At 38.5% G+C, this 27040-nt stretch overlaps 1 protein-coding gene across 1 annotated transcript in view; it reads left to right on the top strand.

The window, feature by feature from the left end:
• The window catches only part of LOC131936588 (uncharacterized), a 93305-nt gene that overhangs the window by 684 nt on the left and 65581 nt on the right, over window positions 1-27040 (top strand). Inside the window, exon 2 of the mRNA XM_059293641.1 lies at window positions 13836-14067. Coding sequence (XP_059149624.1) covers window positions 14055-14067 — 13 coding nt within the window. The 5' untranslated portion in view covers window positions 13836-14054. The remainder of the gene's footprint in view (window positions 1-13835; window positions 14068-27040) is intronic.

The following is a 27040-nucleotide window of genomic DNA, read 5'->3' as shown; positions in this document are numbered from 1 at the left end:
CCCCCCCCCCTCCCCGGAAAATTTAGTCCGCCCTTCCCCCCTAAATTTTAAGTGCCCCTACCTGAGAAAAACGTCTGAAAGAAACACTGGCTGATCTTCACATAAATCTGACCCTACGTTTTACCCTGTTTGACTTATATTGATGGCCCGACCCACCTACAACTTTTAGGTAGTTGTGTGTTGGTGTTTACCCTGTTAGTTGTGTGTTGGTGTTTACCTAAATCTCCAGCTCTTATTGACTCAATTGAAACAAAATCAATCGCATGTTCTCTCTTAAATCTGGCGCTCTTCACATCTCGTAGTGGCGCCATCACCAAACAACAACCACCGGTTGAACTGTTGCTTTGTGTTACCATGTCCGAAGTAATGTATATCAGACTTACAACGTTTTAAGCCAAAGTTTTATAACATAAAACTTTAACTTGATTCAATACTAATCCACATACACATTTTAAATTGCTCAATAGCTAGAATATCTTCTTAAATTTTAGAATAACTTTTTTAAATGATAATAATAATATTTACAATATTTTACTAAGCAACATAACTCGAGAGAACCAGAAACTTTTCTCCCGTATTTCACAGTACTGGTTTGTGCATAACCGTCCTTTTATTCTTTCTCACACTATTTTTTTTTTTGACTGACCCTGACGGATAAATTATTGACGACATAGGCCTAATTACTTGACGAAAAAACTTCATTGACAAAATAATTTATACTCTCGCACCATTTTATTTCTCGCTGACCTTGATATATGAACTCATACTCTCGCACCATTTTATGTCTCGCTGACCTTGATATATGAACTCATACTCTCAAACTCTCTATTACCATTCCGCGCCTAATTCTTTAGTCAACGGTTATGTTTTTGCTGCCGGAGTGGTCTCTGTACAATATTTAACCGCGGAGCTGGAACAATCCTCATTAGGATATATCTATACCAACACCCCATCCCTGATGTAGTTCCTCTTCAGTCGAAAGCAACATGTCGCCTGCAGATCTGATGTAAATCCTGTTGATGTGGTTCATCCAGGACTTTACACATTACAGTTGGTCCTAAAAATTATGTCCTCCATCACACATTACAGTTGGTCCTAAAACTAACATCCTTCAGGACTTCACACATTACAGTTGGCCCTAAAAATTATGACCTCCATCACACATTACAGTTGGTCCTAAAACTAACATCCTTCAGGACTTCACACATTACAGTTGGTCCTAAAAATAATTTCCTCCATCACAGATTACAGTTGGCTCTAAAACTAATGTCCGCCATGACTTCAAACTAACGTCCTCTTCAACTAAGAGAAAACGGAAGCAGTTTGTTTATTTTTGTCGTAATCACTCTGAAAAAAAGTCTTTTTTGATACGGGTTTGTCTGGTTAAGTATGAGAAAAATACGCAACCTTTTTGCTTGTTGGCCCCTGGGCCATTGGATAGTTGGCCCACGCATGAGCATGCCCTGATTTGTTTGTACATTTTTCTATTAAAATTTGCAGCGACACGTACACCGTAGCTATTTTTTTTGTGCATGTGTAAAATTTAATAATGTAACGATTTCTGTATTTTTTTTAATGAAACCTTGGTATATTACAATCCAATTACAGTCCTATTTATAGATTAGCCGACCTTATCTTCCGTTATCTGATTTCAAATTGCCAGATTTCTTCTCCTTACCGTCGCTCGAGTAGTCTTCTCGTTGCTATGGTTACGTCGGTGGAAGTAGCCGCCGCCGTGCTTTAGAGCCGGAGCGTCCCCCATAAACATGTCAAGTCTTTTCTTCAGCGGTGACGTCTTCATAGGTTTGGATAGGACGTCTTCATAGGTTTGGATAGGACGTCTTCATAGGTTTGGTTAGGACGTCTTTTTAGTCATGACGTCTTCATAGGTTTGGCAAGGACGTCTTCATAGGTTTGGCTAGGACGTCTTCATAGGTTTGGCTAGGACGTCTTTTTAGTCATGACGTCTTCATAGGTTTTGGTTAGGACGTCTTCATAGGTTTGGGTAGAACGTCTTCATAGGTTTTGGTTAGGACGTCTTCATAGGTTTGGCTAGGACGTCTTCATAGGTTTGGCTAGGACGTCGTCATAGGTTTGGTTAGGACGTCTTTTTAGTCATGACGTCTTCATAGGTTTTGGTTAGGACGTCTTCATAGGTTTGGGTAGAACGTCTTCATAGGTTTGGGTAGGACGTCTTCATAGGTTTTGGTTAGGACGTCTTCATAGGTTTGGTTAGGACGTCTTCATAGGTTTTGGTTAGGACGTCTTCATAGGTTTGGGTAGGACGTCTTCATAGGTTTGGCTAGGACGTCTTCATAGGTTTGGTTAGGACGTCTTTATAGGTTTTGGTTAGGACGTCTTCATAGGTTTGGCTAGGACGTCTTCATAGGTTTGGTTAGGACGTCTTTATAGGTTTTGGTTAGGACGTCTTCATAGGTTTTGGTTAGGACGTCTTCATAGGTTTGGGTAGGACGTCTTCATAGGTTTGGGTAGGACGTCTTCATAGGTTTGGCTAGGACGTCTTCATAGGTTTGGTTAGGACGTCTTAATTTTTAGTCATGACGTCTTCATAGGTTTGGTTAGGACGTCTTAATTTTTAGTCATGACGTCTTCATAGGTTTGGCTAGGACGTCTTTTTAGTCATGACGTCTTCATAGGTTTGGTTAGGACGTCTTCATAGGCTTGGTTAGGACGTCTTCATAGGTTTGGTTAGGACGTCTTCATAGGTTTGGTTTGAACGTCTTCATAGGTTTGGTTTGAACGTCTTCATAGGTTTGGCTAGGACGTCTTCTTGGTTTTTAGTTACGACGTCTTTTTAGGTTCGGTTAGAACGTCTTCATTTATAAAGTTGTGAAGTCTTATTAGGTTTCGTTATAACGTCCTCATTGTTATAGCTGTGCCTTCTTCTCATGTTTCGTTAGAACGTCTCCACCCACTCAACTAGAACATCATTACCAGTTTCGATAGAACGTCGTAATCTCTTCCGTTATTGGTGATTAGGGCGTTGCACACAAAACGTTTTCATCAAAACCAGCCGCGCATAAAACACGCAACAACCCCAGAACACATTTTCAGTTTGCCGCGTCCTCTCGTTTTCCAGTGGCTTTTCCTCGTGTTAAGTAAAAAAAAAATTAGACCTTCCCCCCCCCCCCATGAGCACCATATTCCTTCTGTTAATTTTACGAGCACTCTCTCTGTATGAATACATTCTTCTTTCATTAATCGTGTTGGTAGAGTAATCATTTGCTAACCCAAAGTCTCGAGTCTGTTCTCTTTGAGCCCACTCAGTTCTATTGGATACCTGCCTCGAATTGGGAAAAGTAAATATTGATGGGAAATCTACAGGCCACTCAGTCTCATATGATACAGGTCAAAGAAACACATCAAATCTACTTACCCTGCTTTTTCCAGGCCTTCAGATTACCATAGAAACAGTTACATTTGGACCCGGTTTGAGACAGGTCTCGACAAAACAACAGAAAGTTCTGCCATGGATCTTTACAGTTGATTGTCACCCGGTGCGGCACTTAATGGTGTCACCCCCCAGAGGCATAGAGACCCTTCCCAGGGACAAACTTTCAAATTTTCGATTTGCACCCCCCCCCCCCTCAAACTTTCGATTTGCATCCCCCCCCCCCTCAAGTTTTCGATTTGCACCCCCCCCCCTCTAACTTTCGATTTACACCACCCCCCTCGAGTTTTTCTCTATATATTTTGCTATTTTTTGCCTTGGTGTCACCCCCCTAAATGGTGTCACCCGGTGCGGTCCGCACCCCCGCCCCCCTCGCTACGCCCCTGAATCAAGGGAGTCTATCTCGTGTACGTGTTCAAGGGCGAAGATTTTGTAGACACCGCGCGATCAATGAAACACAAAGTACCCACGGACGAGTAGTATACAATGGCAGCAATAAAAAAACAGCTATAAATAAATATACGGCCATCTTGATACGAAAGGAGACGTGTTTTTTGCGAGACAAATAGTTTGTGGTCAATAGCATTTAACAGGGTCATTCGTTTTATATAAGTTAAAACTTTCTTGCATCGATTTCACATACATTTTCTTCTAATTAAGTACGAATTTATTTTAGTTAAAAAAAATCGTTCACGTCTTTAAATTACAAGATGGCTGTTATTTTCCTGACCCCCCCCCCCCCCCCCAAAACGACGCAACGATCTCTAAGCTTGTTTTTCTTCTGTCAAAGCACTCTTGGTATATCGCCTTTTTACAACCGTGATACGCCGCCCGCGCCCCCACCCCACCCACACCATGTCAACAGAGCATTATTCGCGGTAATTAAGAGACAAGCATTTCTTTAGATAGAAGCCACGTTAATTAACATTCGTCATCAACTCGGATTTACGTTTAGACAGTGGCTATATATTTTCTCGTTATTTTGTTGTTAGTTTTTCCCCTGTGCAAGAAAACACATTATTTTCTTGTTTGTTATGTTTTTCCCATACAGTTCAAATTGCCACATCATTTTCTTGTTTATGTTTTTTTTTCCTTACCGTGCAAATAGACACTCGGTTTTCGATTGTAATTAAACGCCCGACGAGCCGCGGGGGGCCACTCGTAGAAGAATGTGCCAGAATATTGAAAAGGTTAGGGTAATCATAGAGGTTATGTTTCATTCATTTAATACGACCTGTTGTCAAGTTAAGGTTAACGCATGAGTGGGAATGAAAGTGTCAGGTTTTCTGTGTGGGGTGTGTGTGTGTGTGTGTGGAGGGGGGGGGGGGGGATTTGTTGATTAGAAATTTTAGTACGGATTTATTGCAATTTATTATGTAGAATGTAAGAATATCTGAGTCAGCGCTGCTTGACCAAGTCTTACGCCAATGCTTGTGCTTGCATCATCACTCTCAAAGCAGACGACAGGTCTGTGACAGCCGACAACTATTCTGTCATAACTGACATCCTTTGTCACAAGTGACATCAGTCATAACAACTGACACAATTTCTGTCACAGTTGGTAAAAGCTAAATAGTTAGCAACAGAGTTGGCTGTTGTACACTCCCCTACACCACTAGCTAACTTCCCCCACACCACACACCAACCTCCCCCACACCACTGACCAACCTCCCCCACACCACTGACCAACCTCCCCCACACCACTGACCAACCTCCCCCACACCACTGACCAACCTCCCCCACACCACTGACCAACCTCCCCCACACCACTGACCAACCTCCCCCACACCACTGACCAACCTCCCCCACACCACTGACCAACCTCCCCCACACCACTGACCAACCTCCCCCACACCACTGACCAACCTCACCACTGACCTGTTTACCTGACCTTTCACCCCTCACGTAACCCACCCCTCATGTAACCCACCCCCACGTAACCCACCCGTCACGTAACCCACCCCCTCACGTGACCCACCCCACCCCCACAGCCGTAAATCAGATAGAACCCTGCACCAGTGTGGACGTGTGGAGGCCCCACATCGGCACTCGCTGGCTGCCATTTTGTTTCCGTCACTCTAATCAATTGACACAACTAGGTCAGCACTTTAACGTCTGCTAGAATAAGCTGCTTAACAATTCTTTTTTATTTCACAAAACCTGGTTAGTTTTGGTATTTAGAACAAAAAAAATACCTCCTTCGTTCTTGATTCTAGTATTGGAAGGGATTCCCTCAAATACAATTAAGTATTACGTATAAACTTGTTATGCGCCATATAGGCTGTAGACTGCGATTTCAGCCCGCTTTTCTTGTTGGATTTGCTTGCATACCTTTGTCCAACTAAGGCAGCGAGTTGTTTGATTTTGGAGGTGTCTCACCTAGGAGAGTTGCTGTCCCATCTAGCCTCATCTGCCCAAGGGTTCGAACTCGAGATTTGTAGGTGTAACAACCATGAGCTTTACCGAATCTCCCACGCAAACCCTTTAAAAAAAAAGACGTCTACATACAATTAAAAAAACTCACTACGGAAATGACAAACGATGATGGTCAAAATCACACTTCGCCTTGAACTCAGAGTTTCTTCCAGGCATCTCTTCGGGGGGGCCCCGAAATTTTTTTACCGCCCCCCCCCCCGAACGAAATGAAATTTATATAATTTATATAGAAAATATATACTGTTAACAGTGTCCGCCCCCCCCCCCCCCCGAAGAAAGTCTACCGCCCCACCCCCCCCCCCCCCGAAAATTTCAAGTGCCCCCCCCCCCGGAGAAAAAAGTCTGGAAGAAACACTGCTTGGACTTGATTGCTAGAAATTAACTTGCTGCTGTCAATAAAGTGTACTTTGTTTCAACACATGTACTTTGTTTTCTGTGGTCGAATTGCTTTAGTCACCGCAGATGATACCTTATCTGAATCATTAGCTCTACCTTTACGTTCACCCGACTGAAACATTAGGTAACGCTTACGTGCCAGGACACAGTCGCCTGTCTTGTACCAGCCAAGTTTGAAACGAATCAGTCAGTTAGAAGTGTTCACAATTTTGCTCGCCAGTTTCGACCCATGACGTACAACAGACAGAAGAAGCAAGTTAAATTAAAGCCATGTAAGAACCCAGTTTCATCAAACTAACCCTATATTTTGACGCAGCGAATATTTTGTGATTGTGTGTACACTGACCTCACAGCCACGCTACGAACCCACCTAATCCCAATTGGACTACATACCCCCCCCCCCTTCCCCGCTCAAACCCGCCTAAGAACCCAGTGACCCCACGGGAAAAAAACTCGCCACATCTTGACCCCCACCGCCGATGGCAAAGTGTAAAATACTAGAAAAATAAATAAACCGGGAGTGATCTCCCCTAAACTTTCTCGAATATTCTTATATAAAATAACAGGGGATGGGAACTCGGGCTATAGACATGATTTTTAATCCATTTTAAATACTTAAAGTTTTAAAAATAGAATAAAATCTCGTAGACAAATTAATTGCACACCAAGTGAACGCCCAATAAAAAAGCGCATAATAGTGCGCAATATTATTAGTACTTTTAAAATTTACATTAGTTTTTTGAGAAATCGTAAGTAGCGTAAATTACTACTTCCAGTCAACGGAAATTACTCAAAATTTAACAGAAGGTAGAGAATTAGATCTTTTACTTACATGTGAAATTTCATTTATCTATCTGAAATAGTACTCAAGTTATAGGCTTTTGAAAAATTCAAAGTAGGAAAAGTACCACTTCCGGTTATCGGAAATCGCTCAAAAGTTGATACGGATCTACGATTTTGATATAATACTTATATATGAAATTTCATCAACCTAGCTGTAACGGTACTCAAGTTATCGTGTTTACACACGGACACACAGACACACAGACACACAGACACACACACAGACATACGGACAAGATTGCAAAATTATGTTTTTCCGTATCAGTGAGGTGTAAAACGTCGAGATCTGTAAAAATCTCGATTTTTTTTTTGCACGATTACAATACTTTCTCTATACTTCGTATATACGAGAAAGTAAAACAACAAATTCCAATCGAACTCCGCCTGATAAATTAAGAGCACACAAATCCCTGACGTCACGATTCCCCCCACTCAGACCCATTTCAACATAGAAAAAACCAAACCGGAATCTCAAACAATTTTATTAAAAATAAAATAAAAACGCCGCGAATGCAAGGGCGAAACATTTTGAACCTGCGGCTATAGGCTATTGAGGTTAAATGGACGCCATTTTGTAAAAACATTTTCTCTAATCACAACAGGGTTTTTATGCGGATGACGTCAAGTCAAAATTTTTGTTTCGTTAAAATTTTATTTTCGGGTTAGGGTTTCAATATGACTCTGACAATGACGAAGCTTGATGTCAAGGGGACAATGTGCTGAAATGTTCGAGATGAGAACAGCCTAGAAACTTTTTTTTTAGCTCGAGAAAGCTATTTTCAAACCATATTAAACGTGAAAAATAGCTTCCATCTTTAGTTGTATAAAATTATTAATGCGATCTTCATTGAATTTTTGCTGTTATTTTCTTTCATTGTATTCTGATTATAAGAACACTCAGTAAATCAGATTTAAAAAAAAAAGATTTTTTACCCCCATCACTAGGTATTTCATAAAAGGCGTTACTGAAGTGGCTCCGATTTATTGTGATGAGAGACTTATTTGAGAGACTTATTTGAGATACTTATTTGCGAGACTTATTTGCGAGACTTATTTGAGAGACTTATTTGCGAGACTTATTTGAGAGACTTATTTGAGAGACTTATTTGCGAGACTTATTTGCGAGACTTATTTGCGAGACTTAGTTGAGAGACTTATTTGAGAGACTTGTTTGAGAGACTTTTTTGAGAGACTTATTTGGGAGACTTATTCAGGAAATGTGACAAAGGTTTAACTTTTTTTTTTTCTGGCAACCAAGATAATAAAGGAAAAAATTGTATAGAGGGGGATACATAAGCTGCTAGAATTGGAAATCACAAAACATTTTACATTTAAGCACAATTTTGCTAATAAAAATTGATATTCTTTATAAAAATAAAACAAATCGTCTGTAAAAAGTACGTATTCCTCCTGATACGTAAGCACACATTATAAAAGTATGTACTCTCTATATAAATTACCTTAGCAAAAGAACACCTTCTTTTAGCGTACACAAAAAAAACCCCAATCTCCTTATATTTTCACAAAAAATTCCGTTTATAATTAAATTTAACTTTAAAAAATAAAAATAAAAAACACGTAAAATCGTGTTCCCTACCACTCCCAATTTCATGTAGAAAATTATTTTAGTCACGCTTGAAATGATTTCCATATTTCCTCTTGAATTACGACACATTTTCCCTTTAAACCAAAATAAAAAGTAAAATGAAGTTTTCACATGTTTGTACATAAAAAAATGAAATTAATCTCTAAAAATCTATACTTTAAAAAGGACTCAGATGAAGTGGCATTAACGACTAGGAATAATTTAAAATCACGCCATTCTCGCTGTATACGTAATGAGGACTGATTAATTAATCTCTGACATAATGAGGGCTAATTGATTAGCCTTCACTACATTTCCTGCTATTTAAAACGCCATTCCCAAGACGCATTTGATTGCTGATATTAATGTATTAACGAAAAAGCTGATCAATTATTTATAACTGTTCTTCATCTTCGATATTTCAACATTTCCAGCATTGCTCTAACTCAGGGGTCTCCAAACTACGGCCCGCGGGCCGAATGCGGCCCGCGAGGTCCTCTCATCCGGCCCGCGGAGATCTTTTTGTCCACGGAAAAAACGTTTGTTGGTGATGCCTGAGGAACTTTGCCCAGAAAAATCAAAGACATGCCTGGAAGAAACTGGCCCCCGAACTGAAATTCGATAGTTAATGCGGCCCTCGGACTGAAAAGTTTGGAGACCCCTGCTCTAACTAGATGTGACCGACGGTTGAAGTCAAATAAATGTTCGTTTTAAGATTTATTTTAATATGTATCAACATAATAAAAGATGGATGGGTGTAGTTTGGGGTTATGTCCCGTTTATAACACTCCAATATACATTTAATGCACTGATTTGTTGCTAAGTTTTGTCATCGTTATCTAAACAAATCCTCATAACATAAATCTAACCCCGCAACTAACTTTTAAGCACTAGAGTATTCTTCAGTACAGTATACTTCACTACATTATACAGTGCTATAGTATATTCACTAGAGTATGCTACTCTGGAGTATACTACTCTAGAGTATACTTCACTATAATATACAGCCCTGGAGTATACAAAACTACAGTATACAGTATCCAGCACTTCAGTATACAACACTAAAGAATACAGCACTAGAGTATACAGCACTAAAAAATCAGCACTGCCGTATACATCACAAGAGTATAAATCACTAGAGTATACAATACTTATGTAAGAAGAAATACCAGTGATGACGATAATTCGTATTACAATCTGACAATACATTGTAAGATTGGGACTCGGCGATGTAGTCATCTATTTTGGTGCTACTTTTTCGCCGCTTCGGTTTACGTTTGAGCCGGTAGATAGGATAGAAGGACCGGCACAAACTGATCACATCCTACAGTAACCCCAGTGACATCCCCTAACATTTGAGCGATGTCTCGTTTAGGTCTAAGTGCATGAAATCAATGCCTGTTATTTGTGAGTGAAGCAGTAAAACAAACTTCTCTGTCTGTCTGTCAAGATAAATCAGTCCCAATGTCTGCATTAGTCTGTGTAACGTCTACTAATGTCTTCACGGTAACTAAATTCTGCCTCACTCTGAAAAAAGGTCTGCATTATTTGCATTTTAACCTGTATTCTTATTTCGCCGTCTTCTGATGTAAATTTCTGTATACGACGTCACCAAGAACGAAAGCACCCTTCACTACAGCTGAGAGCATGTCTAAAAATAGCACCCAGTTAGCCAAAGTCACGTGGCGTGGTTTTTTCGTCCGTGTAATGTGGACATTTTGTCGGCTAATTTCCAAGGGGAGGGAACCCGCCGGTTATCCAGCTTGACACGAAAATGGGCCTGATTGTTATTCCTGGTCAATGTGTTCAAAATTCTGCTTCAAGCCTGCGTCTGCTAGCGTCAAGATTTATCTTCTCTTGGCCCCTCTAATCAAGCCCCCGGTAGAGAGAATTTAATGGCTTCGTTAATATACGGCTTCTTCAGCTGGGAAATTGTTCTGGCTTTCTGCTGATAGATGATTTTAGACAGTAGATGGCTTTTAGCCGATGTATGATTTTAGCCAATGGATAGATTTTAGCCGATACATTATTTTAGCCATTAAATAGCTTTTAGCTAGTAGAGAGCTTATAACTTGAGACGGATTTCAACTGAGATATATTTTGTTTTGTTGGTAGATTAATTTTAGCTGGTTTAATAATTATTTATTAGACATATGGGTTTATACTGGCTAATGACTTTTGGGAGACTGATGGTTTTGTTGTTGTTAGTCCCTAATAGATGGGTGTTGATATTTAGGTTTACAGTCGGTGATAGAATTTCACATACAGGACAGAGGCGTCACAAGGCTGAGTGGCTGGGGGTGGGGGTAGGGCTTGAGGTCCGCACGGGGGTAACGCCATTTCGGGGGTGGCGCCAAATAAAAAAAATGAAAAAAAGGGATTTTTTTTCTATTAAAAACAATGGTTTATCCTGTTTAAATATTAAAATAATTAGGGAGAGATTATATCAAACTGAAAATGGAAAAAGGAAGGGGTGGGGGGTGACAACCCCAAATACCCCACTGGGTGACACCCGACCTAGTGACGCCACTGGTCGACAGCAGCCAAAATTAATGAAAGAAAATCTGAAATTTTCAACATCCGGAGTTAAAGAAAGACCAAGAAAACAAGGCCGCCATCAGCCATTTCCGGTTACCGCGGTCCTTCTAAAAATATTGACCGCTCGAAACCACGGGAGTCCTTCCCCCACCCCCCTTTTTTTGACGACGTCATACCATGTTGTTTAACACAGCCCCCCCCCTCCCTCTTCCATCAGAACATTAGAAATGTAATTTCAAAACTGCTGGGAACGCTTCGTTGCTATGGTAACCGAAACTCATTACGAAAAAAGTAGTGTTGAGGGAATGAACATCTGCCTCTTGAAGTAATGTTTCAGTTATTGACACATTTCGGTCGTTAGGGTCTAGACTAAACAAAGGTCAAGCACCACTTGGACCTGAGGGGTCAACTGGTTGGACACAGCTTTTGTTGCTGAGCTCTTCACTTGCTCCCCCCCCCCCCCCCACTGGACGCCAGGTAGAAATTAATTACTGGGGTTTTAGAACTTTAGGTTTTTGTGACAGTATTCAAACTTTTTATTTTGTGTATACCAAATACCAAGAACCCCCCCCCACCCACCCCAGCCGTTAGTGTAAATTTAGACATACCGATCTGCCTTAGAATTGGGTGGTGATTTAGACCAAACTACCATGTTTTTGACAAGACCTAAGATTTTTTGACTTACAATTGTGGCCAGGATAGATAACCACGATAATGATAAAACAAAAAGAGTTATAGCTGGCCTGTCGTCCCACGGGGACACAGGACACCAACAGGTCACCCCCCCCCCCTCACCCCTCGGGCTACTCGGTTCAGACAGGAAATATTTCACATAACACAACTGATAAACATTACTGGATAAAGTACGATGGGCAAGACATTTCACATAAATACAACTGTCGACTATACTAAAGATTCAACTTTTTGGGCTCAAATTCGTAACACGTACATCACAATACACCACAATACATCACAATACATCAGAATACATCACACTACATCACAGTACATCATAATACATCACAATACATCACAATACATTACAATACATCACAATACATCACAATACATCAGAATAAATCACAAAACTTCACAATACATCAAAATACATCAGAATACATTACAATACATCACAGTTCATCACAATACATCACAATACATCAAAATACATCAGCATATATCACAATACATCACAACACATCAGAATACATCATAATACACCACAATACATCACAATACATCACAGTACATCACATTTCATCAGAATACATCAGAATACATCACAATACATCACACAAACTCATACATCCACGGCACAACATGTGCATTTGTATGATATTCTAGCATACAACATATTCTTGATATTGGATGGACGGTGGTGCAGTGGTGGAAGTTTCACATGAATCAGGTTTTACTATAGTCAGTGGGAATATATCCACCTTCTTTTTAAAGAAATTGTTTTCATCAACTCACTCCTACAACCCTAAATGACACGTAGCCTCATTTGGAAAAACCCCAAAAGTCACACGGTCTCACTCCGTTAACCCCTAATGACACATGTCCTTACTGCGACAACCGCAAAATAAACATAACCTAACCCAGACAACCTCAAATAACCCATTTTATCCGACAACCCAAAATGACAAATGACCTCCGTCAACCCCAAATGACACATCCGTCTGTCGGAGTTCAAGAGGAAGACATTGACACTCTTGGCCAAGTCGTCTGCTGCAAGTGTCCAATGATGGCAGCCATTGTACACATTGGGATCGAGATATGACAACCGTTTTATTGGCGTAATTTGATGTCAGTTGTAAACAGATGAGTGATGTTGAGTGCTGGTGTTTTATCTCAGGTGTTTTGTGTCAGGTGTTTTATCTCAGGTGTTTTGTGTCAGGTGTATTATCTCAGGTGTTTTATCTCAGGTGTTTTGTGTCAGGTGTTTTATCTCAGGTGTTTTGTGTCAGGTGTATTATCTCAGGTGTTTTATCTCAGGTATTTTATCTCAGGTATTTTATCTCAGGTGTTTTATCTCAGGTGTTTTATCTCAGGTGTTGTGTGTATAAACTGTTGACGCTGATATCCTGTAGCTCTCATACATCAAATAAACGTGTAGTGTCCTGCATGCGTATTGACCAACTCGTGACCTATGCATGTATTGTAAAACTAGTGGCTATGTATATTACAGTTATTCTTTAGTCTTTCCGTGTGTCTAATATATCATGTCATAATCCTTGTGTCCAGTATATCATGTCCTAGTCCTTTTGTCCTGTATATCATGTCCTACAGCCTATAAGCACTGTCTATTAAGACAAGCATTGACATGGTTTTGTCAACTTTCAAAACAAAACTTTCTCCAATAAAATCTCTCGAAATCTCCTGTACTCCGTGTATGTAGTGTGTTATTCCGTTATTTTTAAAAACTTCTCATCTGTTTCAAGTTGCCCACGATATTTCACAATAACTTATCCTCTATGTATTATTGAATTACAATTATTCATCTTACCTGAAGATTAAATGTTATTTTTTTTCCCTACTAAAACGATTCTAAAACTGCCGTTTAATTTAATGTGAGTTTATTCTGGTATATTTTATTTCAAAGTATGACTCATTTCGATATTTCAGGTGACGTCATACGCTGTTATAAATCAACCCTGACCCTCCAGTGCTACGAGTTCAACTTGGATTTTTATATTTGACCAGTCCATTCTAATACGGTTTGTGACAAGTCAAACATGACTTCACTCGCGTCAAACTTTACCGTGGATTTGACTTTCACACAGTCAGATGACTGTCCTTGCTGGATATGACTTGTACGCAGTCAAGTGATGTCATAGTTTGGATATGACTTTAACGGGTGAGTTGTAATTAATTAATGTCGAGTGTGAAATAATGTCAACATAGATGACATATCCCAAATGACATATCCCAAATGTCATGTGTCATACAAACAACACTTTATATCATATACAGACTGGCCAACACTAACCATTAAACCCAGATATACCAGTAGCAGATTCCTTTAGCTAATTGAACAAATGTTTTTTGTCATATAATTCTTTTATATTGTTAAATTTATACATTAAAAAAAAGGTAAATAAATTGTGGTTATTTTAAATTAATGATTTAAAAAAAAGCTATTTAATTCGAGAATTTTTAATAAAAAATCTGAATTATCTTTTAATTACTAAAAATGTCTTCGTTGATTTAATTGTTTATCCATAATTTTTTATGGTATTAGAAACTATAACGCTCCAGTACAATTGTACATAGCTAAATAACTCAGTTTTATGATAGTTGATTTGTTTTATTTTGATTTAAGGTTCTATAAAAAAATATTAAAGATGACAGAGAGATTGTCTTTTAAAAAATAAAATGGACAGTTTATTTTAATTAACCGTTTTGTAAATATAAATAATTATTCGTTTTTCTATTAAGTTAAATACAAAGGCTATGTGGATAACAATGTTTTATTAGATAAATTCACCAAAACGAAACATAACATCGCTGCTCTTATCAACAGTCACAGTAATAAATCAAACGTTATAGTTTTAATCTCACACCGCATTAAAAGTAGAAATAAACAAATGTTCAATATCGACTTTTAAAAAAAAAATCATTAAACCCGTTGTTTTTTTCCTTCAACGGGCTAGCTTTACTACTACTAACACAATGGCCCTCAGAGATGTGGGGATAAACGTACAATCAATGTTGGTATTGTTCAGCCGCCGTTTTATTTGTTATTGATAATTTAATTAGGCCACGCTGAGTGACAGGTGGCCGTTGGTAGGCTGATGGTCGGGTGTTGGCTTAAAACTATCGCCGGAGTTGTATGGGGTCGGTGCGAGTTTGAAAGGCAAAAATCAATTGCACCTACGGTGGATTGATTTAAAGTCATTCATCGCGAGCAGGATGTGTTTGTGTAGCAAGTAGCATAGGCTAGCGATGTTGCTACAGTTGTAGCAAGTAGCATAGGCTGCGGCTGTTGCTACAGTTGTAGCAAGTAGCATAGGCTACGGCTGTTGCTACAGTTGTAGCAAGTAGCATAGGCTACCGCTGTTGCTACCATTGTAGCAAGTAGCATAGGCTACGGCTGTTGCTACAGTTGTAGCAAGTAGCATAGGCTACCGCTGTTGCTACAGTTGTTCAGGTAGCATAGGCTACCGCTGTTGCTACCATTGTAGCAAGTAGCATAGGCTACGGCTGTTGCTACAGTTGTAGCAAGTAGCATAGGCTACCGCTGTTGCTACAGTTGTTCAGGTAGCATAGGCTACCGCTGTTGCTACCATTGTAGCAAGTAGCATAGGCTACCGCTGTTGCTACTCTGCTACAAACAGCTCTCATAGCTTGACAGAACAAAAACATAACCGTTATTTTTATAGCTATGTATAACACACTTAGTAAAACCTACTTTCACAGAAATATATATATATATATATATATATATATATATATATATATATATATATATATATATATATAACACACTTTGTGAACCCTACTTTCACAGAAGTTTTGGTAAACCCTGCTTTCAGAGAAATTTATAACAAATTTTAGTAAACCCTACTTTCACAGCTATATATAACACATTAAACCCTATTTTTACAGGTATATACAGCAAACTTGGTAAACCCTACTTTTAGAGCAATATATAACACATTTTAGTAAACCCTACTTTCACAGCTATATATAGCAAACTTAGTAAACCTTACTTTCCCAGCTATATATAAAAACTTAGTAATCCCAACTTTCGGAGCTATATATTACAAAGTTTTACTAATTGACATCACAACTAACTATAATTCCAACTGATTAAGTAATGCCATAACTAATCAAGTATTGCCACATAAATTAACTAATTGGTGAAGGCGTGGTTGAACGGTAGAGCTTACCACAACTAACCCGATAGTCTGGAGTTCGTTATGACGTTCCTGTGTCCACATAGCTGTGATGGGTTCCTGACTAAAGTTAGGGAAACAAAGGCGGCTGGGCATAGTGTTGACCACACTATCCCCTTATGTCGGGATCTCTGAAACAGATGAACTCTACTTCATCTGCCCAATTCGCCCTGGACACAAAAGGGAAATTAACTAATTTAGACAAGCGTCCACGACAGTATGATGTTTTGTAGACAACATCCTCATCTTTACTGCTATAACCCAGGCCGTCAGTAAACCCTCATGTGACTCTAAAACCCTTTGTGACCGTACACAAGATTCTCGTATTGTGAACACGAGATTTACCAGACGTCGATTGTTTTCCGAGCTTTGAGACACATCTATCAACCAGCTGTTTACGTTACGAGGTAATAAAGAACAACACACGATATTAAAATAAAAATCGTTGCAATCTCTCTAGATGACCAGACTAGCGTATCATATAAACCCTTGTTTAAAGTTAGACGTATGTGACAACTCTACCTTTTACATTAAAACAACAACAGCAAATAAACTTAAGCATTTCTTTAGTGGAAGCAACTGCTCCTGCTAAAATATAGAACCTTTGAAGTCAATGTCTATTTCTGTTAAAAATTAGAGCCTTCCTCATAAGTGAGGTAACTTTTCCAGTTATATTAGGCAACTGTTCCTTAAAAAGACAGATATTTCCATATAAGGGAGGTAACTGTTCCTGAAAAAGACAGAATTGTCCCTGTAATGTATGCTGTTTCTGTACAAAAATAGAATGTGGTGTGTAAAGGTGGGGTTGGGAGGGGGGAAAAGGGGAAACTGTCCCTGTTTCAAATCAAAACCACGTTAAAAGGGGACAACTATCAACTTGTCATCAAAAGATGGGTAAATAAAATCGTGTGTGGATTCTGGGATCAGGTCGTCAAACACTGGGCATATAGAGTCTAGAATCCCAATTTGTCTGTTGTCTTGATCTGTGGATCTGCGGGTAGACAAGGTGGGGGGGAAGGAGTGTAGATGGGGCGGGGGGGGGGGGTAGCCTTAAAGCTGGGGAGATGAAGGGATCTGAGCGGTGAAGATGTGTTGGGTATGTGGTGTGTGTAAATCGTTGGATGATAGCAGTTGTAAGGCTGTTGTTGTTGTATGCGGATTGGCTGTGTGCGGTGTGTTTTGATGGGGTGTTAGTGTCAGAACACATTTAGACTGTGGGTGGTTTAATGTGTGTGTGTATGTGTGTGTATATGTGTGTATGTGTATGTGTGTCTATGTGTATGTATGTATGTGTGTGTATGTGTATGTGTGTGTATGTGTATGTGTGTGTGTGTGTTATGAGAACGGTAATTTTGTTGCTTACTTCTATCACACTTATTGTTCTGTGTTGTCAATGAGCGGTAGATTTTCTACAAGTAACGTTTTGGTGTGAAGTTATACGCAACTTGTCCATGCTTTAATTAAAACGTCACGTACAAATAAGGATTGATAATTAAACATTTATGAGGGATTTAAAAACAAAGATGTTTTGTCAATAAAAGTTTGGATTTATTAAGTTGAAAGACAAGCATTGTATATTCTCATATTTCTATATTGCATTTTTATCTACGCGTTTTATGTTTATTGTTTTTTGGACTGAAATGTTCAAGGAAACGTAAAACGTTTATGGATATTGGTTTAGTCAAAACATCAAATTATAACATTTAAGAATAGAAACTTCTATATTCTGCCAATATACATCAAGGTGATTTTTCAGTGTCTTTATCTTTACGAATAACATTTAAAATTAGGAGCATCTCTAGAAAAAAACAACATTTAATAATTGAGTAGAAATTGTTTTTACATAATGAAAATAGATTGTTTTTTTCATGTGATGGATGGGGCGTTCTCTCTCTGTCACTACCCCCCCCCCCCCCTCCACCAGCCCCATCCCAGACACAACAAGGCAAACAGCTGTCATTTGATCCATAATTATTCTCCTCTGATTGACGTAGAGCCACGGATCAAACGGTGTAATCAGCTCACATCTCCCTAACAACACTCAAGTTGTTCACCCCCCTGACCACTGACAGGGTATGCCCGTCTCTAACCCCCCCCCTCCCCTCCCCCCCCCCCCCCCGAGTCTGACGTGGTTATCCACTGACCACATACCGGGTATCACCGTCTCTTACCTCCTCCCCCCAAGTCTAACGTGGTTATCCACTGACCACGGACATGGTATTCCAGTCTCTCACTACCCCCCCCCCCTCTCCCCAGGTCTGACGTAGTTATCCGCTGACCACGGACAGGGTGTCACCGTCTCGTGATTAAATTGAAGCCGCCATTTAACTTATGACGTCATTTTACCTCGGATTATCAACTACGCAGTTATGTAAGCGTTAATCATCTCAAATTGCGAATAATTTGTATTGCTTTGCCTCGATATCAAATAGCGAATGACGTAGGTAGTTGCTATGGCTACAATGGATCTAAATAAATCACAATTAACACACTGTCGTCGAAATAGCTATATATTTTGCTATTTTTCCTCCCCCCCCCCCCCTTACAAAGATCATACAGATATCACATACTTTTTTTTGTTTGACAATATGTCAGTTATGACCCCCCCCCTGTTGTTTATTTGAGTATCGGGTTTGATGACTCATCTCTACCTGTAATTTGTTCCCGTGATATTATAATTTATTTATGGACGACTTAACGTGGGCTATTGTGATAGTTTCTGACCCCCCGGGGTTTCTGCTGTCATTACATCGAGATATCTATCATAAGCCTATTACAAGATGAGCAGGATCTAGTACAAGATGACCAGTGTCCAGTAGAGCATGTCCACTATCTGGTGGAGGTTGACCACTACCTTCAGAATGTAAACAGCAACAATAAAAAATCTCATATACAGCTTGATCAAAAACAAGGTTTCTATGTTTTCTTATAAGAATACGCCGCCAGGCGTACTGTCTTTAGTCGTTAACACAAAAAAAAAGAAAAAAAAATATTCATTTTTTTTACTGTATGTTAATTAGGTTTCACTTCGAAATTTTAAAGTTATTTACCGTTATACAATGTTCAGAAACGTGTAGATTTTTATGAAAGTACGACTGAAACACTTGCAGTACAGTCTACAAGTAAAACCTTAAAAGTATAGAAAACGAAGTATTAGCTAACTTAGCTGCAAGTGAAATATTTGTTGCTGAACTTTATCGAAAAAAAACATCCTGTAATTAGTGTTGTCACAAACCACTTAAAATGTTCAGACACGATCGTTGATCTCTTTTGTGTTAAGCTATCGAAATTATACTTTTTATTAAACTATCAGAATTATACTTTTTGTCAACCCCCCAGCTTTAATCTATTCACTGGGTAATAATTATATTTTATTTACCCCACTTCAAATGTTTAACTTAGCAATTTTAACTTTGATTCTGCTTCAAAAATGTACAGTAATAAAAATGTATTATTTTAGCACGTAAATTAATGTTGAACTAAAATATACACAAATATAAACAAAAGACAAAGTATTCGCAAAAAACGACTATGTAATTTAATCACAGACAGTAGCTACATTTACAATATGATCATACTACTTATCTGTCTGATTAGTGGATTCCTGCAAATATTGTATATGTAAACACTCGCTTAGCTGACATGAATAAGACATCTCAAAACTTACTCTTAAGTCTTTTGTTGTATCTGAAGTCTGGACTACTGAATTAAATGTCAAAGTAGCATTACTAATAGATATTGACTCTTTTATAAATATTATATGGTTCTTCAAAATTCGCGTTATTTTGAAATACTTTTGTAAAGTTCAACGTAAAATATCTCATCTGAGAAAAGACTCAAATCTCTAAATTTTAAACCCAAACTGAAAAGGTGGTCAGATCCGCACATAAGTTAGTGAATATTTACATTCAGCCATAATTTCTCAACTCACTGAATGCTAATTTAAAAGAAACGTATCAAACATTGAAATAACCAGCCGTAGAATTTAGAACTACGTGCAAGATGTCCGGTCTAGGAACAACATACATCGTCAACACCAACAACACGATCAGCTTCAACCAAACACCTGGAAGTGATCGAGCTGTCAGCCTGGGTGATTACACCTTCAGCTTAAACTCCAACCTGCTCGATTTGTGTTTTACATTAACCCTAAGCGTCTTCGGGATTGTGACCAACATAGTTAACGTCATAGTCTTTGCTAAACTTGGCTTCAAAGACTCAATAAATGTTTCCTTGAGCACCATTGCCTGGTTGGATTTGATCCGGGTTCTTTCAGGATCGATGTACAGGTTTTTCGTACCATTGTCTCTTATCTCACCTGCTTTAGGTAAAACTTGGCAGAACTTGACCTTGCCAAATCTACACTACATCAACGTCATCTTTGGGAATATGTCCTACGTCATCGGTGCCTACGTCGCCATTGAAAGGTGTGTTTGCATCCGGTTTCCGTTTCAAGTAAAAACCCTACTCACGCCGAGACTTACGTTAAGAATATGTGTCAGTTTGTCTGTCTGTGTGTTTGTGTCGTTCCCTCCCATATTCTTCATATACGAGATACGATGGGCCTACAGCGAGGAGTACAAAAGTATCCTGGCTATGTATCGATATTCTGATCTAAGCAGAGTCTACGGGGAGAAATTCATACAAGCGTACAAATACTTGAGCTCAATTTATCCAATGATAAGCTTATTCGTAATGGGCTTCTGCAACTTTGTCATCTCGCAAGAACTTAGGAAATCTTCAGCATTTAAAAAACAACTTCAGCAATCGAAAACCAAAATGGCGATGAGTGCTAAAGAGAAGCAGGTGGTGAAGATGTTAGTTGTTCTGATATGTGTCTACATCTTGAGCCTCACTCCACGGGTCGCCATGTATGTGGTGACGTTTTGTTTACCGGAGTACTTTACTCCAAGTGTCAGTAACACGCTGTACTGGGTTACTTCATACGCCATGTTGTGTTTAGACTACGTCAACTCGTCCACACATTGTTTCATCTTTTACAACATGAGCGTTAAGTACAGGTCCGCCTTTCTACAGTTCTGGTCTGGGAGGGTTCATCTTAAGGACACGGGCAAATCTGGGGCGTCCACAATCTACAATCTTTGAAGTTTTGTATAGGTACGGGGCGCTTGTTGTAATCGGTAATGCAGACAAGATTATTTTTAAAAAAACTGATCGAAAAAGTGTATGAAATATTTTTGTTTACCTTTTTTGAGGATTAATCTATGGCTTTTCCATAGTGAGATAGACGTTTATTTTGGCTCAAACTTCAATTTGCTCTGGACATTCCGTACTGCAATTACATTTTATATATATATATATATATATATATATATATATATATATATATATATATATATATATATATATATATATATATATATATATATATATAATATGTATGTGTATTTTTATCAAAAGTATCCCTTATAACAAAATCCTGTTCACGTCATTACATGAGCGTCTTGTATTTGAGATGTAACTCTTTTCGTTCAATAATTACTTAATGTTTGAGAATATCATTATATCACAGAACGTTGATCGATTCCTTTTCTTCTTCATTAATATCGGCTAAATGGTGTTTCCAATGGGTTAAACGAATTACAGAAATGTGTTTTGGTACACTGCATTAGAACTTTCATTTAGGGGGGGGGGGGGGGGGGGGAAGGCAAGAACTGTCAAGTAGTAGGCCGTGATCTAAGGGAGACAAGAACTGTCGTGTAGTAGGCCGTGATCTAAGGGAGGCAAGAACTGTCATGTAGTAGGCCGTGAACATATGTCTAAGGGAGGCAACTGTCGCTCAACAGACTAGATCGATGCGTGTTAAAGGGATTCATCTGTCAACACGTCAACAAAACGACGTGTAAATAAAATCGTGTGTGGCCACTGGAACCCACGACTGGGCTAATTGAGATGGATTTGCTTGGTGCTTTGATCTCCTAGTGAATCAATGACGAGGGTTCAGTGTAAATTTTGTGCTGAGTGTTAGTCCTTGAGTGGGTTTTGTTTACTTGTGAATGTTTATGTTGTGTGTTTACTTGTGAATGTTTATGTTGTGTGTTTACTTGTGAATGTTTATGTTGTGTGTTTACTTGTGAATTTTTATGTTGTGTGTTTACTTGTGAATGTTTATGTTGTGTGTATTTACTTGTGAATGTTTATGTTGTGTGTATTTACTTGTGAATGTTTATGTTATGTGTTTACTTGTGAATGTTTATGTTGTGTATTTACTTGTGAATGTTTATGTTGTGTATTTACTTGTGAATGTTTATGTTGTGTGTTTACTTGTGAATGTTTATGTTGTGTATTCAATTGTGAATGTTTATGTTGTGTATTTACTTGTGAATGTTTACGTTGTGTATTCACTTGTGAATGTTTACGTTGTGTATTTACTTGTGAATGTTTATGTTGTGTATTTACTTGTGAATGTTTATGTTGTGTGTTTGGGATGTTTGTTTGAATTTTATTATTTTCTAGTAAATAATTGTGTTTATGTTTTTGGTTTTGATGTCATCCTGTAAACTCTTTAGCTGATCACTGTATTGTTCTTGTACTTGTAGACCAGTGGTTCTTAACCTTTTTAGAGGTACCCCAACCCACCAGTTTCATGGTTCTATTGCCCGCACTGACAAATTCCGATCGTGAATCATAAGAGTCGGGTGTGTCTTGACCTCGGCCGAACCCTTGAGACTGAATCACCAAACCCCTGTGATTCAACCCTGGTTGAGAACCACTGTTCTAAACATTACAATGGTATTGTTCATCTGTTTATAGATTCCGTCGTTGATGTCCATCTATTCGGGAATTGTGTTTCATCCTCCTTAATTTTAAGATTTTAATATTGTTATAAATTTAAAATTTTCAAAGTCCATCCTTTAAATATCTGTCTCTGAAAAAGTGAGATCACTAAACTTCTTACAGAAATTAATCACTAAAATAAGTTTTAGAAAACTAAAGCAAAAATAGCTTTTGGGATATCGCGTTAAATCTTATGACAATCTACCGTAGAACTTCCTTATGCATATTATTTTATGTAGTTGTTTTGGCCTATTAAGTGAATAAAATACTAAAGGATTGCAATTGTTTAGTATATCGTAGTCCAACCAGTTCCAATGTTCTATCCCTTCTTCTTATCATTTTATCATAGCTGTAACTTTTTAAAAATCATCTTAGTTCATAATAAATGTATAAAATTATGTATGGCCACATTTTGTACACTGATACCTACACATCAGATCAGATTTATCGATTTAAACAAAAAAGTATTGGTTATCGATTTTTCGTTACTACCCAAACAATAGATTTTTGACTGCGTTAACCACGTCTCACCCTGTATGTGTCTATCAAAGGGATCTTGTACATATAATACACATATGACAGTGGTGACCAACCCCTGCCACATATTGTGTTATATAACATATCAGTAAACCACCACTCCCAATTGTTATATAACATATCAGTAAACCACCACTCCCAATTGTTATATAACATATCAAACAACCATCACTCCCAATTGTTATATAACATATCAAACAACCACCACTACCAAGTAATATATAACATATCAAACGACCACCACTCCCAATTGTTATATAACATATCAAACGACCACCACTACCAAGTAATATATAACATATCAAACGATCACCACTCCCAATTGTTATATAACATATCAAACGACCACCACTACCAAGTAATATATAACATATCAGTCGATCACCACTACCAATTATTATATAACATAGTCGACCACCACTACGTATTATTATATCAGTCGACCAGCACTACCAGTTATTGTATAACATTTCAAAGATCCGCCTCATTATCAAGCTATATAATTGTATTCAATTAAGTTTTTAAGCTTGTAGACTGGGAACTCTGTAGAGAGCAGTAGGTTCGTTTCTCCACGCTGAACGTTCTACATCAGGGGTCGGCAACCTGCGGCTCGCGAGCCGCATGAGGCTCTTTTCATGTCAAGGTGCGGCTCTCCAGTTTCTTGTACAAATATTAATAACAGCTCAACCCCACAGTCGTGCTTTAGCCAGACCCGTGGCAACAATTCCATGCTTGCCACCGCCAAAGTGCCGACTTTTTCGAATATCGTTAAATGGGGAATGTTATTTTATTCAGAATGCATTCCTCTACCTGCCAGTATGCATTAATTTGACCTGAGTGACGTAATATTTTAGTTACTAGCTTCCTATGGTTGGGCCAGGTAGTTGACTGTGGGGTACGAGTAGGGTGGAAGTTAAGCCTGATGAGAACCGAAAGACAGAAGCGACCGATACAGTAATCAAACCGATACCAGGGCCAGTTAGTCGGAGTTGGCTGTGTTGAGGCCTGCCTGGCTATGGGAGACGCCTCCTGAGCCAGTGGTGTCCGTAAAGAAAGAAAAAGTTCTCCATCATTTTTTCGTTAGTGCCCAAGACAGATGGCGCATATGAAGTAGAGTTCTTCTGTTTCAGTTACCTCGGCAAATGACATCATAGTGTGATTATCACTATGTCCAGCCCCTTTGATTTTATCTATAGTGATTCAGGTACCCATCAGAGCTTTGTGGACTCAAGGACATCCTACATCTTCCAACCCGTGATTCAAACTCGTGTTGACAGTTGTAAGCTCTACCGTCCGACCATGCTGTCTCCTCAGTTGAAGCCTCTATTTTATTAATCAAGGTACTTCAACTTACATACAATTGGTCAGCGTGGTCGAGACGGTAAAAGCTCAAATTTGTTAAACCGAAAAGTCACGAGTTTGAAGCCTTGGCAATCGAGGCTCTATAGCTGGGGACAGCCACTCTTCTAGGAGAGACAACTCCAAAATAAAAAAACTGCTGCCTTGTAGTTTATCCTTGGTTGGACAAAGGCTATGGAAGCAAATACGAAAAGAAAAGCAGGCTGAAATCAGAGTCAATGGCCTATGTAGCGCATAACAAGTTGAAACGAATACTTAATTGTGTTGGAGGGGATCCCTTCCAAGACTAAAATTAAAAACGAAGAAGAAGAAAGAACATATATACCGTAAATTTTATTGTCTTAACACAGCGTGGGACGTGGGAGCTTCGTGTGGACATGAGGTACAGAGGCAACGATTACTACGCCAACTATGGAACCTTCCTTATCAGTGATGCGTTTTTCTTTCATACTCTACACCAGGGTTCTCCAAACTTTTCAGTCCAAGGGCCGCATTAACTATCAAATCTCAGTTCGGGGGCCAGTTTCTTCCAGACATGTCGTGATTTTTCTTGGCAAATTTCCTCAGCCATCACAATACAAACGTTTTTTCCTTGGACAAAAAGATCTCCGCGGGCCTTTGTTTAAACCTTTGTTTTCTTTATAAATTTTATTTTTCGAAAATAGAACTATTCAGAGGACTAGGGGAACGAATGCAGTTAAATGGGAAACTGTGCATTTAAAATTATAGGAATACTTTACAGCCAATGTGTTGAGTTCTATGTTCAATCATATTTTTAAATTGTGCTTCATCTATGTAAAAAAAAGCAGGTTTGTTTTAACGTATTTATGTAATATCACATTAAAATACTGAATACACGTGTATTGACTTGGTTAACTTTTTCGTTGGTTACACATTTTCTATAATTTTCTAATTTAATTTGGTGTTGTCTCCCTTGACATACATATTGCTAGAAATAATAATAAAAACACAACTAATAAAAAGGCGTACAGGCGACCGATACAGTAATCAACCCGATACCCAAGACAGTTAGTCGGAGTTGACCGTGTTGAGGCCTGTCCGGATATGGGAGACGCCTCCTTAGCCAGTGGTGTCCGTAAAGAAAGAAAAAAGTTATTGGCTTGTCAAGTGGATTGGGATAGTCAAATATTTATATCATTTGATTACTACTTTTATCATAACAGAGCTAGCTAAAACACTTTTTGTGCGAAACATTTGTATGTTTTATATATGAATCAATATTAGTTCATATTTAACGCTATTTATTTCAAATCATAAACCAAATTTATTTACCAAATTCTTTTCAAATATCAAAATATTGAAAAAAATAATGTTAGTGGCTCTTTAAAAACTTGGAAATTTTGTACATTTTAACTTTTGGCTCTTCCTTCTTAAAAGGTTGCCGACCCCTGTTCTAGGTCATGAGTTTGAGAGAGAGAGAGAGAGAGAGAGAGAGAGAGAGAGAGAGAGAGAGAGAGAGAGAGAGAGAGAGAGAGAGAGAGAAGAAGAGATTGAGTAGGAGAGACTGAGTTACATACAAGACTATTACATCGATTTAGAAATCCAATATTGCTAACCAGAATAATTACAATCTATATTGTATTCATAGAGAACGAAACATATAACTCTGTACAATATCTCTTTGTGAACCTGTCTACATAAACCTTGCTGAGTGGTCGAGTTGTAGCTCACATCTACAAAAGTCTACCACACCAAGTGGTCATACATACGGATATATATATATCGAAATTAAGTTTAAAACCTCTCCACATCTAGTGGTCAAATATGGTCATATCTATCCAGATAAAGTCTAAAACCTCTCTACATCCAGTGGTCATATATGGTCATATCTATCCAGATAAAGTCTAAAACCTCTCTACATCCAGTGGTCATATATGGTCATATCTATCCAGATAAAGTCTAAAACCTCTCCACATCTAGTGGTCATATATGGTCATATCTATCCAGATAAAGTCTAAAACCTCTCTACATCCAGTGGTCATATATGGTCATATCTATCCAGATAAAGTCTAAAACCTCTCTACATCCAGTGGTCATATATGGTCATATCTATCCAGATAAAGTCTAAAACCTCTCTATATCTAGTGGTCAGATGGTCATATCTATCCAGATAAAGTCTAAAACCTCTCCACATCTAGTGGTCAGATGGTCATATCTATCCAGATAAAGTCTAAAACCTCTCTACATCCAGTGGTCATATATGGTGATATCTATCCA

This window comes from Physella acuta, unplaced genomic scaffold (assembly GCF_028476545.2).
Source record: "Physella acuta isolate Inbredline_101_S28 unplaced genomic scaffold, ASM2847654v3 ptg000181l, whole genome shotgun sequence".
Lineage (NCBI taxonomy): Eukaryota > Metazoa > Mollusca > Gastropoda > Physidae > Physella > Physella acuta.
This window is presented reverse-complemented; position numbering and strand designations above follow the sequence as displayed.